The 21,380-nt window shown below is 32.1% G+C and overlaps 1 protein-coding gene across 1 annotated transcript in view; it reads left to right on the top strand.

Moving 5' to 3' along the window:
- LOC127727337 (translation initiation factor eIF-2B subunit beta-like) overlaps positions 1 to 20,242 on the top strand; it is a 65,082-nt gene extending 44,840 nt beyond the window's left edge. Inside the window, exons 9-13 of the mRNA XM_052234760.1 lie at positions 11,317 to 11,450; positions 12,011 to 12,071; positions 18,569 to 18,628; positions 19,087 to 19,223; positions 19,785 to 20,242. Of these exons, the coding sequence (XP_052090720.1) occupies positions 11,317 to 11,450; positions 12,011 to 12,071; positions 18,569 to 18,628; positions 19,087 to 19,223; positions 19,785 to 19,860 (468 nt within the window). The 3' untranslated portion in view covers positions 19,861 to 20,242. The remainder of the gene's footprint in view (positions 1 to 11,316; positions 11,451 to 12,010; positions 12,072 to 18,568; positions 18,629 to 19,086; positions 19,224 to 19,784) is intronic.
- Positions 20,243 to 21,380: the final 1,138 nt, after the last annotated feature.

A 21,380-nucleotide genomic window follows, 5' to 3' on the forward strand; every position in this document is an offset into this window, starting at 1 on the left:
TTTAAATCTTTCCTGATATCACAAGGCTAATCAAACCCAGAATTTCCAGGTCTTTTGTAGGATTGCAGTCTCTTTTTAGTCCCCTACTGACGAAGTCGAAAGGGACTTTAGGTTTGCACTCTGTCAGTCTGTCTGTCCATCCGTCAGTCTGACAAATCAATTTTCCACACTTTTTTTTATTCATGCTTGAAGACATTGATCTTGACAAGTTTCAGATCAAGTTCGAATTTTGTTCCGGTCTGATGATTTTGTGCAGAGTTATGGTCCTTGACTTAGAAAATTAACTCAAATAATCCGTTTTCTGCAATTTTTTTCGTCATGCTTGAAGATATTAATTGATAATTGGTATATAGTTTTATCATGACAAGTTACAGATCGGTCAAATTTTGTTCTGGTCTGATAATTTTGTGCAGAGTTATGGTCCTTGGACTTAAAAAATTCACTCAAATAATCAGTTTTCCACACTTTTTTTCGTCATGCTTGAAGATATTGATTTGATAATTGGTATATAGTTTTATCATGACAAGTTACAGATCGGTCAAATTTTGTTCTGGTCTGATAATTTTGTGCAGAGTTATGGTCCTTGGACTTCAAAAATTCACTTAAATAATCAGTTTTCCACACTTTTTTTCGTCATGCTTGAAGATATTGACTTGATATTTGTTACATGTATATAGTTTACACCATGACAAGTTATAGATCAAATTAGCATTTTGTTCCAGTACAATGAATTTTTAACCGGTAGGGGACTATGTATTGCCATGCAATACTCTCAGAATGCTTGTTTAATTCAGATATGTTGTTCTAGAGTTACAGGTCTATAATATGGTCAGAGTAATCAGAATGGACATACTGTGCAATCATGGTACAGTTGTACATGAAGATTTTATACTAGTCCAAATGATATGTGGCCTAAATTATTTTCATTTACCTGTGTTTAAAGTTATTGCAAATGGCTGATATTTTTGTTGGAGCATTTTTCTTTAATTGTTTAACATTTCTTACAGATATAACATGTTACTTTTATTATTCTTCCTTTAGTTTATTTATTTTGTATTTACATTGTGTCATAGGTCAAATTTATTTGTTCAGTGTATGTTCAATGGTGTTAATATGTCCTTTGATTGAGTTAAGCTATTTCAGTTGATATTTTATAGTGTGTCTTTCTATGTTGTGATGTTACACTATTGTTTCAGAAAAAGGGTGAAGGTTTGGTACCATTAAAACGTTTAAACCCGCTGCATTTGTTTGCACCTGTCCTAAGTCAGGAATCTGATGTTCAGTAGTTGTCGTTTGTTGATGTGGTTCATAAGTGTTTCTCGATCTCGTTTTTTATATAGATTAGACCGTTGGTTTTCCCGTTTGAATGGTTTTACACTAGTAATTTTTTGGGGCCCTTTATAGCTTACTGTTCGGTGTGAGCCAAGGCTCCATGTTGAAGACCGTACTGTGACCTATAATGGTTTACTTTTATAAATTTTGACTTGGATGGAGAGTTGTCTCATTGGCACTCATACCAAATCTTCTTACATCTAGTTAGGAGATTTATATTATACTCTCCGAGTGAAATATCTTGGGGCAACATTTTGAAAAAAATCGGTCATCTCATCTGGAATTGTAACTTATTTTATCATTTATTTAGTATAATTTGGGAAATATTTCTCATCAATAAACACTGAAAAGGTAAGAATTTATATACATGTATATGCAAAAATTTTTAGCCATCAGTGAATATTTCATGGTATAATTGGGATTCTAAAGTTGAGAGATAAATTTGCTCTCAAAGTCCAGCTGAAAAAATATGACTTCGGCATGATGACATCAAAGAGAAAGGTGTCACAGCAAAAAAAATAAATAAAAATAGCCTTACATGATGTCATAATTATTTGGAATAGATTTGAATGAACTGATTTCCAGTAATTGTTTCAACTGTTCAGCCAGTATATTAGTTTTATTACCATTGATAATTAAATTTTGAATGATAATCTGAAATAATTTTGATAGGAAGGTGTTTTAAGTGCTGATAGATTTTTATGTCATTTTTAACAATGTTTCATTAAAGACTCAAACAAATTTTTAGAGGTCTTTAAGGTCTTCATGTAATAACTCTTCTATCTTTGTTTTGATAGAAAATTCATCATGCTAAGTTATTTTACATCTTCCAAGGTATGTCAGTGCAGATTTTCCTCTCAGGTATTTCAAAGTGTTGGCTGTCTGTTAATCATTGCTTATTGTCCTGTATTAAAGCCTCAAAGGTCTTTTAAGGTCTTCTGGTAAAACAATTTGTATGTGTTGATTGACGTAACATAGTGTCTTCCAATGTTATCCAGATTTTTATACGACCGCAAAAATTGGTATCACGTTGTCGTCGTCGTCGTCAGCTTTGTCCGAAGACAGATGGTTTCCGGATAATAACTTTAGTATTAGTAAATAGAAATTAATAAAATTTTAACACAAGGTTTATAACCACTAAAGGAAGGTTGGGATTGATTTTGGGGGTTTTGGTCCCAACTGTTTAGGAATTAGGGGCCAAAAAGGGGCCCAAATAAGCATTTTTGTAGTTTCCAGACAATAACTTGTGTTAAAGTGTATGAATCTCTCTGAAATTATACAAGTTTCCATACTACAAAGGGATGGTTAGGATTGACTTTGGGGGTTATGGCTCAAACCAAATAGTAATTGGGGGCAAAAAAAGGGGAAAAACAAGGGTTTTTATACGACCGCAAAAATTAAAAATTTTTTGGTCGTATATTGGTATGACGTTGGCGTCGTCGTCGTCGTCGTCGTCCGGCGTCGTCGTCGTCCGGCGTCGTCAGAAGACACATTGGTTTTCGCACTCTAACTTTAGTTTAAGTGAATGGATCTCCATGAAATTTTACCATAAGGTTCAATACCACGAAAGGAAGGTTGGGATTGATTTTGGGGGTTATGGTACCAACAGTTAAGGAATTAGGGGCCAAAAAGGGGCCAAAAATAAGCATTTTTGTAACTTCCAGACAATAACTTGTGTGTAAGTGTATGGATCTCTCTGACATTGTACCACAAGGTTCCATATCACATAGGGAAGGCTGTAATTGATTTTGGGGGTAATTGCCTCAAAATTTTAGGAATTAGGGGCCAAAAAAGGGGCAAAAAACAAGCATTTTTCTAGTTTCATGACAATTACTTGTGTGTAAGTGTTTGGATATTTCTTAAATTGTACTACAAGGTTCCATATCACAAAGGGAAAGCTGGAATTGAGTTTGGGGGTAATTGCCCGAAACGTTTAGGAATTGGGGGCCAAAAAGGGGCCAAAAATAAGCATTTTTCTAGTTTCCAGACAATAACTTGTGTTCAATTGTATGGATCTCTCTGAAATTGTACTGCAAGATACCATACCACAAAGGGAAGGCTGGGATTGAGTTTGGGGGTGATGAATCATAAGGGGGTTCAAAAAATTTTGGGGGGGGGAGGGTTCTTTTTTTTTTCTTTTAAAATTTTCCATTTTAAGTTGGTTATTTCTGATTTATATTTAAAAGCAAATAATAATGATATGGTAGGAGATACACACCAAACAGGATGTGTAAATTAATATACAATAAGTATTGTGCAATAGCAAGAAATTTTCAATTGCACAGTATTGCACAATAGCAAGAAATCTTCAATTGCACAGTATTGCGCAATAGCAAGAAATCTTCAATTGTACAGTATTGCGCAATAGCAAGAAATATCCAATAGCACAATATTGCGCAATAGCAAGAAATTGTCAATTGTACAGTATTGCGCAATAGCAAGAAATATTCAATTGCACAGTATTGTGCAAAAGAATATACTTCGTATAAATTGCTTATTTCTTGATCAATTTCAATGGGGTTTTATTCTTGAATTCTTGGGGTTCTTTAATATGCTGAATCTAACCATGTATTAAGTTTTTGGATTTTGGGCCCCGTTTATAAATTGGTCAACATTGAGGTCCAAAGGGTCCAAAATTTAACTTTGTTTGATTTCATCAAAAATAGAATTATTGGGGTTCTGTGATATGCCGAATCTAACCGTGTATTTAGATTCTTAATTTTTGGTTCTGTTTTCAAATTGGTCTACATAAAGGTCCAAAGGGTCCAAAATTAAACTTAGTTTGATTTCAACAAAAATTGAATATATGGGGTTCTTTGATATGCTGAATCTAACCATGTATTTAGATTTTTGATTATGGGCCCAGTTTTCAAGTTGGTCCAAATCGGGGTCCAAAATTAAACTTTATTTGATTTCAACAAAAATTGAATATATGGGGTACTTTGATATGCTGAATCTAACCATGTATTTAGATTTTTGATTATGGGCCCAGTTTTCAAGTTGGTCCAAATCGGGGTCCAAAATTAAACTTTGTTTGATTTCAACAAAAATCGAATATATGGGGTTCTTTCATATGCTGAATATAACCGTGTATTAAGTTTTTGGATTTTGGGCCCCGTTTTTAAATTGGTCCACATTGAGGTCCAAAGGGTCCAAAATTTAACTTTGTTTGATTTCATCAAAAATTGAATTATTGGGGTTCTTTGATATGCAGAATCTAATCGTGTATTTAGATTCTTAATTTTTGGTTCCGTTTTCAAATTGGTCTACATAAAGGTCCAAAGGGTCCAAAATTAAACTTAGTTTGATTTTAACAAAAATTGAATTTTTAGGGTTCCTTGATATGCTGAATCTAAACATGTGTTTAGATTTTTGATTATGGGCCCAGTTTTCAAGTTGGTCCAAATCGGGGTCCAAAATTAAACTTTGTTTGATTTCAACAAAAATTGAATATATGGGGTTCTTTGATATGCTGAATCTAACCATGTATTTAGATTTTTGATTATGGGCCCAGTTTTCAAGTTGGTCCAAATCGGGGTCCAAAATTAAACTTTGTTTGATTTCAACAAAAATTGAATATATGGGGTTCTTTCATATGCTGAATATAACCGTGTATTAAGTTTTTGGATTTTGGGCCCCGTTTTTAAATTGGTCCACATTGAGGTCCAAAGGGTCTAAAATTTAACTTTGTTCGATTTCATCAAAAATTGAATTATTGGGGTTCTTTGATATGCCGAATCTAACCGTGTATTTAGATTCTTAATTTTTGGTTCCGTTTTCAAATTGGTCTACATAAAGGTCCAAAGGGTCCAAAATTAAACTTAGTTTGATTTTAACAAAAATTGAATTTTTAGGGTTCCTTGATATGCTGAATCTAAACATGTGTTTAGATTTTTGATTATGGGCCCAGTTTTCAAGTTGGTCCAAATCGGGGTCCAAAATTAAACTTTGTTTGATTTCAACAAAAATTGAATATATGGGGTTCTTTGATATGTTGAATCTAACCATGTATTTAGATTTTTGATTATGGGCCCAGTTTTCAAGTTGGTCCAAATCGGGGTCCAAAATTAAACTTTGTTTGATTTCAACAAAAATCGAATATATGGGGTTCTTTCATATGCTGAATATAACCGTGTATTAAGTTTTTGGATTTTGGGCCCCGTTTTTAAATTGGTCCACATTGAGGTCCAAAGGGTCCAAAATTTAACTTTGTTTGATTTCATCAAAAATTGAATTATTGGGGTTCTTTGATATGCAGAATCTAATCGTGTATTTAGATTCTTAATTTTTGGTTCCGTTTTCAAATTGGTCTACATAAAGGTCCAAAGGGTCCAAAATTAAACTTAGTTTGATTTTAACAAAAATTGAATTTTTAGGGTTCCTTGATATGCTGAATCTAAACATGTGTTTAGATTTTTGATTGTGGGTCCAGTTTTCAAGTTGGTCCAAATCGGGGTCCAAAATTAAACTTTGTTTGATTTCAACAAAAAATGAATATATGGGGTTCTTTGATATGCTGAATCTAACCATGTATTTAGATTTTTGATTATGGGCCCAGTTTTCAAGTTGGTCCAAATCGGGGTCCAAAATTAAACTTTGTTTGATTTCAACAAAAATTGAATATATGGGGTTCTTTCATATGCTGAATATAACCGTGTATTAAGTTTTTGGATTTTGGGCCCCGTTTTTAAATTGGTCCACATTGAGGTCCAAAGGGTCTAAAATTTAACTTTGTTTGATTTCATCAAAAATTGAATTATTGGGGTTCTTTGATATGCAGAATCTAATCGTGTATTTAGATTCTTAATTTTTGGTTCCGTTTTCAAATTGGTCTACATAAAGGTCCAAAGGGTCCAAAATTAAACTTAGTTTGATTTTAACAAAAATTGAATTTTTAGGGTTCCTTGATATGCTGAATCTAAACATGTGTTTAGATTTTTGATTATGGGCCCAGTTTTCAAGTTGGTCCAAATCGGGGTCCAAAATTAAACTTTGTTTGATTTCAACAAAAATTGAATATATGGGGTTCTTTGATATGCTGAATCTAACCATGTATTTAGATTTTTGATTTTTGGGCCCCGTTATCAACTTTGTCCACATTGAGATCAAAAGGGTCCAAAATTAAACTTTGTTTGATTTCATCAAAAATTGAATTCTTGGGGTTCTTTGATATGCTGAATCTAACCATGTATTTAGATTTTGGATATTGGACCATAATAGGTGAATGTCCAATTTAAAATTTTTAAGTTCTTAGACGACATTCATTCTGTGTCAGAAACCTATGCTGTGTCAAATATTTAATCACAATCCAAATTCAGAGCTGTATCAAGCTTGAATGTTGTGTCCATACTTGCCCCAACTGTTCAGGGTTCGACCTCTGCGGTCGTATCAAGCTGCGCCCTGCGGAGCATTTTATTACAATTGAGACAATTTAAAAGCAGTGTAAGGGAGGTAATCCAAATCAATTAAAAGAACACTGTTTGATTACCTCCCTTACACTGCTTGTTAATTATGTATTAAGAAATGATGATTGTCTTGAGGTGATTAGCTGTCAATTTATTTTGAGAAGTTACTATTAATTAATATTAATTTTAGCCATGACTATGTATGTCATTTTATATTTTAAAACTTTTATGATGTATTTAAATGGGTAATTATGGTTGCAAACTCCATTAGAAATTTGAATTGAGATACTAACCATATCTTGAGGGAAATATTTTTTTGGGGGGAATAAGGGAAAGGGGGGAGGTGAAAAAATTTGGAGGGGGGGGGGGCAATTTTTCTCATTTCAGATTTCAGAAATTAAAAGAAAATTTCTTCAAATATTTTTTTGGGGGGTTAATATTCAACAGCATAGTGTATTGCACAAAAGCAAAAAATTGAATATAAATTCAAATCATATAACCAATTTGAAGTTCTTTGACTACAGTTATTCTGTGTCAGAAACCTATTATGTGTCAAAAATTTAGTTATTATCCAAATTCAGACCTGTATCAAACGTGAATATTGTGTTCATTTTGGCCCCAACTTTTCAGGGTTGGACATCTGCGGACGTATCCAGCTGCGCTCAGCAAAGCAATTTATTTTAAGGTATTTTTAAAGTTCAGCATATCTGTGAATCATTGCTTATTGTTCTTTAATTAAAGTCTAAAAGGTCTTTCAAGGTCTAATGGTAATAAATTTTGTATGTGTAAATATTAAATTCATTAGAGTTATATTATGTCTTCCAGTGTTATCCAGATTTTTCTCTGAGGTATTTTCAAAGTTCAGCATGTCTGTGATTTAACAACAAGCGTTAGGGAAATAAAGTTTACAGAAAGATGGTAGTATGGCATTTAGGGTATAATACAAAGATATATATTCTTTCAGATATACTGTCTTAGGGTATGATCATACTAATCACTGTAGAAAAACAAGAAATACAAAAATCTATACAAACTACTGTTTTATTTTTAAATCAAATACAAAACATGAAAAACTCTTGCATTGACAATAATTCAAAACAAAATATTTGTCAAAATGTAGGCAATACTGATTTGTTGATAGAACTTGTATTTTAATGTTAAACAAGAATGTATATGGTGACCTATAATTTCTTACATGCACATCATTTGAACTCTGGTAGTTGTGTCATCAGCATTCATACCACATCTCCTTATTTTTATAATGTGAGCCAGACATATGTTAATGTTATTTAAGACCCATGAACAAGTTATGCTAGTGTCATTTGATAATTGGAAACACACCTGCATTAGTAAAATGAGACTTCCCTGACATCAATTTGTAAGAATTTGCCAAATTTCACTTATTTCTTCCTTTTGAGTTGAAGTTTGTGACGCAAACTACTTCATGATACTGGAACAAAATGTCAAACTGGTGAACTTGGTTGGATATTGGATTTCAACCTTTAGATGTTATATTAAAATGTCTGCCAGTATTAACAAATCGAAAGAAAGGAAGTAATAAGAAGTTCTTTCAGATTTTGGCTTCATCTCTAGCTATACAATAAACTTTTAACATATTCTGGTTCAATTTATATGTGTATTGTTTGCATTTACTTATCGGAATTCAAAGTTTGCACATCATAAAATTTCCTGGGAAGAATCCAGATTCCTGTCATCTTAGTTAAATGCATTTTTTACTCCCAGTTACTTTAAAATCTTTGTACATTTCTGCAAAATTGAATAATTTTTTTAGAATTTTTTTTTTAGAATTTTTTATGTACAATTCTGCAAAAAGGAATAAGTTTGTACTGGTCCACAAAAGTGTTGATTTGCAATTTCATGGGGTTGCAATTACACGACATTAAGTAATAATGCTTTAGTGATGCTGAAACTTCTTCTAATTTTGCTGGGTAAGGTCAAAAGAAATGGAAATATTTTTGTATATGCAATTACACAATCATCTGTGTATGTCATTTTCATGCAGATGATGAATTACATCCTGGACACCTTGACAGTCACATTCTATTGAATTTGAAGTAATTAAATTGTTCCTTGCTAATCTGATATCATAAAGGTATTGAATTAATGTGCATTCAATTTGTCATTCTCATATTCAGAGGTTTCTTTAGTTAACTAGTAAGAGGATGCATATTATGTTATAAATAATGTCTTTTCAGAGTATTACAGTACTGTAGGCATTTCTGTATCTTCCATGACTGGATTTTAGTGAAACATTCACCTTTTTCAGAGAATCTTTTGTACCTAATGGCATAATACAGTGCTTCTACTTTATTTTTTTATACAAATAAATTTTGGGTTTTCCCATAGCAAAGTGGATTCTGTTTTAATTTATTGAATGAATATTTATTTAATGTTTTCTTACATGAAGGGGAGGAGTGGTGGTATGTAATTGTGAGGTCTGCTCATATTATCCCTCCTACAATCTCTGTTATGACAATCTTTAGATAACAGTTTTCTTAGAGGTCTTGATACCAACTTTGAACAGGCCCCTTGGACATAACCTCTCTTGTAATTAGCATTGTTGGTTCTGATTCATTGATATCGATTTACCCCCATGGTATCTATATTCATGACCACAATGTTTATAGATTATTTCAACCTGATGCAAAGTCAGATGTGGTAATTATGAAGAGAAAACTATTGGTGTGAAAATAAACAGTCAGTCTGGGACTAATCTATTGATCCCAGAGTCGGCCAAAAAAACAAGAAAGAGTCATCAGAACTTTTTTTGGATTTGAGCGTCACTGATGAGTCTTTTGTAGACGAAAACGCACGTCTGATGTAGGTACAAAATTTAAATCCTGGTATCCATGATGAGTTTATTTACAACCACTGGGTCGATGCCACTGCTGGTGGAGTTTTTATTCCCCGAGGGTATCACCAGCCCAGTAGTCAGCACTTCTGTGCTGACATGAATTATCATTGATATGGTAATATTTATAAATTAACTGTTTACAAAACTTTGAATTTTTGAAATACTAAGGCTTTTCTACCTCAGGAATAGATTGCCTTGGCTGTATTTGGCAAAACTTTTAGGAATTTTGGTCCTCAATGCTCTTCAACTTCGTACTTCATTTGGCCTTTGAAACTTTTTTGGATTCGAGAGTCACTGATGAGTCTTTTGTAGACGAAACACGCCTCTGGCGTAGGTACAAAATTTAAATTCTGGTCTATGATGAGTTTACCTAAAATAACAGTTGATTTTTATACGCCCGTTTACGGGACGTATTATGGTATACCGTTGTCCGTCTGTCCGTCTGTCCGTCCGTCCGTCTGTCCGTCCGTCGTCAACATGTCGGACATTAACTCAAAAACGCTTTAACCAATTTGCAAAAAACTTTGGTGAATTGTTTATATCTATTGACATGAGCTCCCTTTCGTTTTTTTAAATTTTAGATTTTACGTTTCCGAGTTATGGGGTTTTATTCATTAAAAAAAGGGGATTTTCCAGTTTTCGGACAATAACTCAAGAATGCTTTCACCAACTTGCAAGAAATTGTGGTGAATTGTTTATATCTATTGACATGAGCTCCCTTTCGATTTTTATATATTTTAGATTTTATGTTTCCGAGTTACAGGGTTTTATTCATAAAAAAAGGGGGATTTTCCAGTTTTCGGACAAAAAATCAAAAATGCTTTCAGCAGTTCCTATGAAACTTTGGTGAACTGTTTATATCTATTGATGTAAGCTCCGTATAGAATTTTATAAATTTTACATTTTACATTTCTGAGTTATGGGGTTTTATTCATTAAAAAAGGGGGGATTTTCCAGTTTTCGGACAATAACTCAAAAATTCTCATGAAACTTTGGTGAATTGTTTATATCTATTGATGTAAGCTCCCTTTACATTTTCATAAATTTCTAATATGACATTGAGAATTAATTGAACTTTATTTGTTTATAGTCTGACAACAGATTTACTAAGTATTGCGCAACAGCACAGTGTATTGCACAACAGCAAGTAATCTTTAATTGAATATAAATTCCATTCATATAACCAGTTTCAAGTTCTTTGACTACATTTATTCAGAAACCTATAATATGTCAAATATTTAATTACAATCCAAATTCAGACCTGTATCAAGCTTGAATATTGTGTCCATTTTTGCCCCAACTGTTCAGGGTTGGACCTCTGCGGGCGTATCCAGCTGCGCTCAGCGAAGCAGTTTATTTCTTGAAGAAATGTTTTTGATTAATGAGTCTAGTTAATACATTGATAAATTTGAAGTCAAATTTGATTTCATGGACTGTTTTTTAAATGAATATCTTGGATGAGATCCTAGATTAAAGGGTTTTGTTAAATGTTTTTTTAGGAAAATCTTTGTTTTTTGTTGTTGAAAAAGGTGGTTTTGCGAGTTGATTATGATGAACCCATATGTCTATGAACTTGGGAACTACTGTTACTCAAAATAGAAATTGAACCAAAAAATCAGTTATATTGTTTACTTTTGGCATAAATCTACTATAGAAATACAGGATATTTATACTTTGTAGTTTGAAAATTGCATATAATTTCAGGGTCAGGAACTTGCAATGAGTTTAGCAAAGTCTGGAATAGAAACAACAGTCATCAATGATGCTGCTGTATTTGCTATTATGTCAAGAGTAAACAAAGTTATCATTGGAACACATACTGTAATGGCAAATGGAGGGTAAGTATTACAGCAGACTTAAAAAAAAATGTTTAGAATATGTATACTGTAAAAAATGTAAATTTTTTTTCCAGATTTCAATGCATAATCTTTAAGCACAGGGGTTAAATTTTCAACCATAAATTTGTACTTCATATCATAAATTTTGCTGTCAGAAAACTATTTGACCAGGTATGTTTTTTCATGCATTTGACGTGAGAGCAAAATATGGGAAAATGTCCATGTTTACAGTATATTTTCTATCATGAAATGCCTATTGATTTTAATATCATGTTTTGAAAAAAAATGCTTTTTAAGCATTTAGGAGAAACAGAATTAAAACAATCAGTGTTACCTTTTGGATTATAATACCTTAATGAAAATGGCTGACATAAACATAACAGTGACTTTTAAGAGTTATGTCCATTAACCTAGGTCTACCTCCTTAAACTCCTGGTGTACAAAAGTTAAGTTACATGTACATACACATCTGTGAATACAATGTATGCAGAGTAAATATCTTTAAATTTAACCTTAACACATACAATTTAATCATATTTAAAAAGAAATGTATTTTCTAGACTAAAGGCAATTAATGGAAGTCATGCAATAGCTTTAGCAGCAAAACATTACTCTGTACCGGTAAGTTTGATAAGTTAATCAGTTCATTTATGTAAGAATGTTGTCTTAAGTCGGAACTGTTTTCCAAAACAACAAGACAGGGAAAATATTTATTTTTATACGACCGCAAAAAAATTTTGTGGTCGTATATTGGTATGAAGTTGGCGTCGTCGTCGTCGTCGTCCGGCGTCGTCGTCCGAAGACACATTGGTTTTCGCACTCTAACTTTAGTTTAAGTGAATGGATCTTTTTGAAATTTGACCATAAGGTTAAATACCACAAAAGGAAGGTTGGGATTGATTTTGGGGGTTATGGTACCAACAGTTTAGGAATTAGGGGCCAAAAAGGGGCCAAAAATAAGCATTTTCTAGTTTCCAGACAATAACTGTGGAACGGTGTATGGATCTCTCTGAAATTATACTACAAGTTTCCATACCACCAAGGATGGTTAGGATTTGCTTTGGGGGGTTATGGCTCAAACCGTTTAGGAATTAGGGGCAAAAAAGGGGGAACAACAAGGTTGTCCTGGTTAATGGACAAATACTTTAGTACAAAACATAATTTAAAGCAGTGTAAGGGAGATAAATCAAATACATCATTGAAATTATCTCCCTTACACTGCTTTTAAATTATGTATAAAGTAATGGTTAATGAACAATAAAGATAATTTAAAACAGTGTAAGGGAGGTAATCCAAATACAACGTTTTGGTTACTTCCCTTACACTGCTTTTAAATTATGTTTAAAGAAATGCATATTTATAAAGGAAGACCAGTAAAAATATCTGCAAATGTTGCATCTTTTTTTTTTACAAAAAAATCCATATGAAAGATTTGACACTATATTTTTATACGACCGCAAAAAAATTTTGTGGTCGTATATTGGTATGACGTTGTCGTCGTCGTCGTCGTCGTCGTTGTCGTCGTCGTCCGGCGTCGTCGTCCGAAAACACAATGGTTTTCGCACTCTTACTTTAGTTTAAGTGAATGGATCTCTATGAAATTTTACCATAAGGTTCAATACCACAATAGGAAGGTGGGGATTGATTTTGGGGGTTATGGTACCAACAGTTAAATAATTAGGGGCCAAAAAGGGGCCGAAAATAAGCATTTTTGTAACTTCCAGACATAACTTGTGTGTTATTGTATGGATCTCTTTGACATTGTACTACAAGATTCCATATCACAAAGGGTCGATGATGGGATTGATTTTGGGGTTAATTTCCTCGAAATTTTAGGAATAAGGGGCCAAAAGGGGGCAAAAAACAAGCATTTTTCTAGTTTCATGGCAATAACTTGTGTGTTAGTGTATGGATCTTTCTGAAATTTTACTACAAGGTTCCATTTTGCAAAGGGAAAGCTGGAATTGAGTTTTGTGGTAATTGCCCAAAACGTTTAGTAATAAGGGGCCTAAAAAGGGGTGAAAAATAAGCATTTTTTAGTTTCTAGACAATAACTTGTGTTCAAGTGTATGGATCTCTCTAAAATTGTATTATAAGGTACCATACCACAAAGGCAAGGCTGTAATTGAACTTGGTTTTGGGGGGAAGGGGGGGTGATGAATCATAGGGGGGGGGGGGGGTCAAAAAAGGGGTAATTATTTTTTTTCGTTTAAGGAATAAGGGGAAAAAAGGTTAAAAAACTAGGGTTTCCATTTTAATAGACAAATAATTGAGTAAAGAACATTATTTAAAAGCAGTGTAAGGTTGGTAATTCAAACTCATTTAAATATCTCACCTGCACTATGTTTGAATTATGTAAATTGGAAATTTGCCAATTATTTTAGTATAATAAACTTCATTGGAAATTTGCCAATATAAAATTTTGCTGATGAAGGTTTTTTGTTTACCTTTAGTCTGACTATGATGTCATTTTCTATTTTAATAGCCTTATGATGTAGTTAAATTTTTTTTAATACTTTTATGATGTATTTTAATGCGCTTTTATGGTTGCAAATTTATTGTTTTAATATAATAAACTCCATTGGAAATTTACCAATAGTTTGTTTATTTTTAGCTATGACTATGATGTCATTTTCTATTTAATTTTAAGGTTACAAATTAATTTCAGTTTTAAATATTATTGTAAAATGTTTGCCCAAAACATTTATTAATAAGTGGCCAAAAAAGGGGGCAAAAATAAGCATTTTTTTAGTTTCCAGACATTAACTTGTGTTCAAGTGTATGGATTTCTCTGAAATTGTACTTAAAGGTACCATACCACAAAGGGAAGTGGGTCAAACAATTTTGGGGGGGGGGATTTTTTTTCCTTGTTTTTTTCTTTAAAATTTTCCATTTTAAGTTGGTTAATTCTGATCACAAAGAGAAAGTTGGAATTGAGTTTGGGGGATAATTGCTCAAATGTTTAGGAATAAGGGGCTAAAAAAGGGGTTAAAAATAAGCATTTTTTTTTAGTTTCCAACAATTAATTGTGTTTAAGTAATTGGATCTCTGTGAAATTGTACTGCAAGGTACCATACCACAAACTGAAGGCTGGGATTGAGTTTTGGGGGGGGTGGGGGGCGTGATGTGTGAAAATTTTCCACTTAAAGTTGGTTAATTATTTCTGATTTAGATATAAAAGCAAATAATAATGATGTGGTTTGATTTTATCAAAAACTTAAATTGAAGTTATGTATATTGTAAATTTAGGTTACATTGGAATTTAAGAATTGGCTTTGGGGTAGGGTTATGGCTCAAACCTTTAAATAATAAGGGAAAAAAAGGTGAAAAAACAAGGGTTTCCAGGTTAATAGACAAATAAGTACAAACATTATTTAAAAGCAGTGTAAGGTTGGTAATTCAAACTCATTTAAATATCTCACTTACACTGCTTTTAAATTATGTAAATTGGAAATTTGCCAATAACTTTATTGTTAATAAATGCATTGGAAATTTGCCAACAATTTTAGTATAATAAACTTCATTGGAAATTTGCCAATATAAAATTTTGCTGATGAAGGTTTTTTGTTTACCTTTAGCCTTGACTATGAAGTCATTTTCTATTTTTATAGCCTTATGATGTAGTTGAATTATTTAATACTTTTATGATGTGTTTAAATGGGGTTTTATGGTTGCAAATTTATTGTTTTAGTTTAATAAACTCCATTTAAAATTTGGTAATAAAAAAAATTTTTGTTTATTTTTAGCTATGATTATGATGTCATTTTCTATTTTACTTTTATGGTTGCAAAGAAATTTTTATTTTTAGATATTACTGTTAAATGATGCTGATTAAGGTTTTTGCTATGTTTAGCCATGACTATGATGTCATTTTCTATTTTAATATCTGTCATGATGTATTTAAATGGGCTTTTATGGTTACAAAGGAATTTTATTTTTAGATATTACTGTAAAATGTTGCTGATTAAGGATTTTGTTTATTTTTAGCCATGACTATGATGTCATTTTCTATTTTAATACCTTTATTATGTAATTTCCATTTTTAGATATTACTGTTAAATGATGCTGATTGAGGGTTTGAATGCTGGGATTGATTTTGGGGGTAATTGCCTCCAAATTTTAGGAATTAGGGGGCAAAAAACAAGCATTTTTCTAGTTTCATGACAATAACTTGTGTGTAAGTGTATGGATATTTATGAAATTGTACTACAAGGTTCCATATCACAAAGGGAAAGCTGGAATTGAGTTTGGGGGTACTTGCCCAAAACGTTTAGGAATAAGGGGCCAAAAATAAGCATTTTTCTAGTTTCCAGACAATAACTTGTGTTCAAGTGTATGGATCTCTCTGAAATTGTACTGCAAGGTACCATACCACAAAGGGAAGGCTGGGATTGTTTTTGGGGGTAATTGTCTCAAAATGTTAGGAATTAGGGGCCATAAAGGGGCAAAAAAACAAGCATTTTTCTAGTTTCATGACAATAACTTGTGTGTAAGTGTATGGATCTTTATGACATTGTACTGCAAGGTTCCATATCACAAAGGGAAAGCTTGGTTTGAGTGTGGGGGTAATTGCCCTAAACTTTTAGGAATTTGGGGCCAAAAAGGTGCAAAAAACCCAAGCATTTTTCTAGTTTCCAGACAATAATTTGTGTTCAAGTGTATGGATCTCTCTGAAATTGTACTGCAAGGTACCATACCACAAAGGGAAGGCTGGGATTGAGTTTGGGGGTGATGAATCATAAGGGGGTTTCAAAAAATTTGGGGGGGGGGGGGATTTTTTTTCCCTTTTTTTTCTTTAAAATTTTCCATTTTAAATTGGTTATTTCTGATTTATATATAAAAGCAAATAATAATGATATGGTTTGAATAGGTAAATTAAAAAATTTTAAGTTCTTAGACTACTTTCATTCTGTGTGAGAAACCTATGCTGTGTCAAATATTTAATTACAATCCAAATTCAGTGCTGTATCAAGCTTGAATGTTGTGTCCATACTTGCCCCAACTGTTCAGGGTTCGACCTCTGCGGTCGTATCAAGCTGCGCCCCAGCGGAGCATTTTATTAATTCTATTATAAAATAGATTAAGTTAGCACTATGGTAAATTTAAATGGGTAATTATGGTTGCCAACTCCATTGGAAATTTAAATTGAGATTATGGCCATATCTTGAGGGAAAGAATTTTTTGGGGGAAAAAAGGGGGGGGGATAAAAAGAAATTGTGGGGGGTCAATTTTTTTTCATTTCAGATTTCAGAAATTAAAAAGAATTATTCTTCAAATATTATTTTTTTTTCAAATTTCAAATATTGAAAAATTTCAAGAAGTAATCTTTAATTGCACAGTATGGCGCATTAGATTTGTAAAATCTTTGATCACATTTATTTATTTGTTATGCCGAATCTTACAGTGTATTTAGATTTTTAATTTTGGGTCCAGTTTTCAAATTGGTCTACATTAAGGTCCAAAGGGTCCAAAATTAAACTTTGTTTGATTTTAGCAAAAATTGAATATATGAGGTTCTTTGATATGCTGAATCTAAACGTGTATTTAGATTTTTGATTTTTGGCCCAGTTTTCAAGTTGGTCCAAATTGGGGTCCAAAATTAAACTTTGTTTGATTTCAACAAAAATTGAATATATGGGGTTCTTTGATATGCTGAATCTAACCATGTATTTAGATTTTTTATTTGTGGACCCTGTTATCAAATTGGTTCATATTGAGGTCAAAAGGGTCCAAAATTTAACTTTGTTTGATTTCATCTTAAATTGAATTATTGGGGTTCTTTGATATTCCAAATCTAACCGTGTATTTAGATTTTTAATTTTGGGTCCTGTTTTTTAAATTGGTCTACATTAAGGTCCAAAGGGTCCAAAATTAAACTTAGTTTGATTTTAACAAAAATTGAATTCTTGGGGTTCTTTGATATGCTGAATCTAAACATGTGTTTAGATTTTTGATTATGGGCCCAGTTTTCAAGTTGGTCCAAGTTGGGGTCCAAAATTAAACTTTTTTTGATTTCAACAAAAATTGAATATATGGGGTTCTTTGATATGCTGAATCTAACCATGAATTTAGATTTTTTATTTGTGGGCCCCGCTATCAAATTGGTTCATATTGAGGTCAAAAGGGTCCAAAATTAAACTTTGTTTGATTTCATCAAAAATTGAATTATTGGGGTTCTTTGATATTCCAAATCTAACCGAGTATTTAGATTTTTATTTTTAAGTCCCGTTTTTTAAATTGGTCTACATTAAGGTCCAAAGGGTCCAAAATTAAACTTAGTTTGATTATAGCAAAAATTGAATATATGAGGTTCTTTGATATGCTGAATCTAAACGTGTGTTTAGATTTTTGATTATGGGCCCAGTTTTCAAGTTTGTCCAAGTTGGGGTCCAAAATTAAACTTTGTTTGATTTTAACAAAAATTGAATATATGGGGTTCTTTGATATGCGGAATCTAACCATGTATTTTGATTTTGGACATTGGACCATAATAGGTATATTAAAAAAATTCAAGTTCTTAGACCACATTCTTTCTGTGTCAGAAACCTATGCTGTGTCAAATATTTAATAACAATCCAAATTCAGAGCTGTATCAAGCTTGAATGTTGTGTCCATACTTGCCCCAACTGTTCAGGGTTCGACCTCTGCGGTCGTATCAAGCTGCACCCAGCGAAGCATTTTATTTAAATACGGAATGGGAATATAATGCAACATTACAGTTAAGAGAACAAACACCATTGGCATATTACCAATGTATCTGTCAAATTTGTTTATGAAACTATATAGGATTTTGTTTTTAGACTTTAGAATAAATTCCCAAGGAAGCCAATTAAGAACAATTTTGTAACTTGTGTACACTGCTAATATAATTTAGAGCATATGTGGATATATATGTCAACCAGACAGTAACCTTACAACAATGAACCCAACAGGCTTTTAGAGGTTAACATATAGAATTTGTAAACATTTATTCAACACTAAAAAAAATGGTTTTCAGGCATTGAGTTAATTGTGTGCTTTATAAAACATTCATGTGTTTGCTTGTGCATGGAGAACATCTTCCCTAATATCAATTGCCCCAGTTTCTCTCCTTATTCAACATTTGTTTTTATTTTCAGCTTATTGTATGTGCAGCTATGTTTAAGTTATCACCACAGTTTTTATGCTCCTATGATCAGGTAATTTTAGTCTTATTTTAATTTAAACACTATTTTATCAATGAATATTAAACAATCAACATGAACACAATAGTACCATATTTGAAATATAAGACTGGTTGATAGGTTTATAAAACAAGTTCAAATCTGTAATTCAAATTTATGCTAATATGTGGTCACATTTATGTGTTGTTATTTTTAACTTTTTGGTAATTTTTAGTACTATTTTATTTTAATCAGGTATATTGTAGGGTTTTGCAATTAGGAATATAAAAATAAGGAGATGTGGTATGATTTCCAATGAGATAACTATCCATAGAGACCCAAAATTCCAAAAGGTAATACTACTAAATGTTTATTCTTTGTGTAAAGTTTTAGATGTATAAAGCAAATACAACTATGAGCAGTAATGTTGTCCTGGTTATTATAATCCTGTGTTATTAAGCAGAATAACTGTGTTTTTATATTTCTTTATACAGGATGCCTTTAACAAGTTTGTTAGTCCACAAGATGTGTTGAACTTTTCTGAAGGCGAAATCTTGTCAAAAGTTCAAGTTCATAACCCAGTGTTTGACTATGTACCACCAGAGTTAGTTACACTTTTTGTATCTAATATGTAAGTATTGAATCATTCATTGTATCCCTTCTTAGTTAAGGAATGGGGATTGTTATGAACAATTCATCAGTTGTCTGCATTGCAGTTAGTCCATTCATTTGCACTTTGTATAAGCAACTCCTCCTTAAAAAGGGACTAAATTTTCATACAGCTTCATTTAATTGGGTTATATATAAAAAAAAATTTACTGTCATTTTTGTTGTACAATCCACGTCTGGCGTACAACATTATAAGCCAAGTATCTTTTATTAGGTTTTCCAGCAATTTTAGAAAAAAAAAAACATACACACATCTGAAGTTTGAAAAAAATGGAATGAGGAATGCTTTTCAATAATATTAGAAAATGTAATCGGATGTAACACAACATAACACTTACATATAACATTGGGATGAAAATTTACATTTAAAGAGGATAGTGCAAAGAAGCTGATCAAAGTATTGTGACAAGCATTTTAGGACTTATTTCTACATATATCAAAAAATTGTAGGATTATCTTTAATATTTGATTTAATGTATGTGTACTTGTACATTTGATTTATTACATTTTAATTGTTTTTCAGTGGAGGAAATGCACCATCCTATGTGTACAGACTTTTAAGTGAACTTTATCATCCAGATGATCATGATATACAATAAATAACTTCTATAATAATATTTTATCCTTGATGTATGGAGGAAGAGCAATATTGTTATTTATTGCATTTTAATTCTTTGCCTATATTATTGTTCAGTTGACAGTCTTTTCGTAGTGGCAGCTCTATACACAAATCATTTAAAAATATAAATGGAAAAACTCCACCAGTGTTAAAAGTACTAGCATGGAGCAAGTATGAAAGTTATGGCAAAAGAAGTTCTTTTTTCTTGCTCCTAAGGAAAGAAGTAAAGTTAAGACACTTTTCAATTTTATACAAATGTATTAGATCTACAGTATAGTAATATGCAAAAGGAAGATAATTTAGTTTTACAATTAATCATTCTCAGACAAAAACATAAGTTGGAATAAAAATTGATAAAGGTTTGATGTCCAACAGCAAATATTTCTGCATAGATCCAACTAACAGCTGAGATTGTAGACTTGAGAGCATACTCTGAAATTGACACTACAGAGTTATACTTATCACCGGGTTTTTACTTACATGAGCAACACGAGGGGTGCCAGATGTGGAGCAGCATCTGCTAACCCTTCTGGAGCACCACAGTTTTTGGTATAAACATAAGCATAAGATAGATTATCTCAAATTATGGTACAGGTTCATGACTAAATAAAAAAATATACTTCCCACAATTCTGCGTTTTTCAACACATTGTTTGTTAAAATCCAACCATAAATACCTTCAAAATAATTTATTGAAAAACGTAGTTTTATATATAAAATATACATCAAACAATTGTACGTGAACTTTAACTTTTACCATGCACTGTACACTGATCTATACAAAAACTATATTAATAAATTTACAGAGACATATACATTAAAAAAAAATTTAAACAAATTAACCGAATCTGGGAAGAAATTGGCTTGGAATGAATTGGACTTGGAACAAATTGACCAGCATTCGTACTATTGTTTGTCCTTTGGTCTTTTTCGTTCTTTACAGTGGCGATTTTAAAAAGCTTGATTTCTTGCCTTACAACATATCTGTTGTGTTTTAAGGACACGTTTTTTTAACAAACAATAGGCATTCCCATGGTTACTAACTGTTACTCTTCTTCCTTCTGCCTTGTTTCTTTATTCACATGAGGCATACCTCATACAGGAGCTTCTAAGGAAGAATGAAAAGAAGCTAGCATTATCCTTTACTTCATGTTCCACTCTACACATGATGTCCTCTCACTAAATAATTTAAAGTTTGGTGACTATGTTAAACGAATCTATCTCGTCGAATTTGAAATAAAAGGGTACAACAGATACAATTAAGTAAAGCTGCCTTATGCGAGCACCCTAGATTTATGTTCTACCCAATAAATGCTGAAATAGGTGCCATTGTTATTATCTAGCTGGCTATTATGTTATTTATAACTAATTGAACACTTTTTTCATACTTTTAATTCTGGAATACAAAAAATATGACCAGAAAAACCTTAAATGATCGTCGAACCACCCAACAGTTTTGAAGTTGCACATAGGAAGTAGTGCTCAAAAGAAATCCTTATGT

Source organism: Mytilus californianus, unplaced genomic scaffold (genome assembly GCF_021869535.1).
Source record: "Mytilus californianus isolate M0D057914Y unplaced genomic scaffold, xbMytCali1.0.p SCAF_1, whole genome shotgun sequence".
NCBI classification, from domain to species: Eukaryota; Metazoa; Mollusca; class Bivalvia; order Mytilida; family Mytilidae; genus Mytilus; species Mytilus californianus.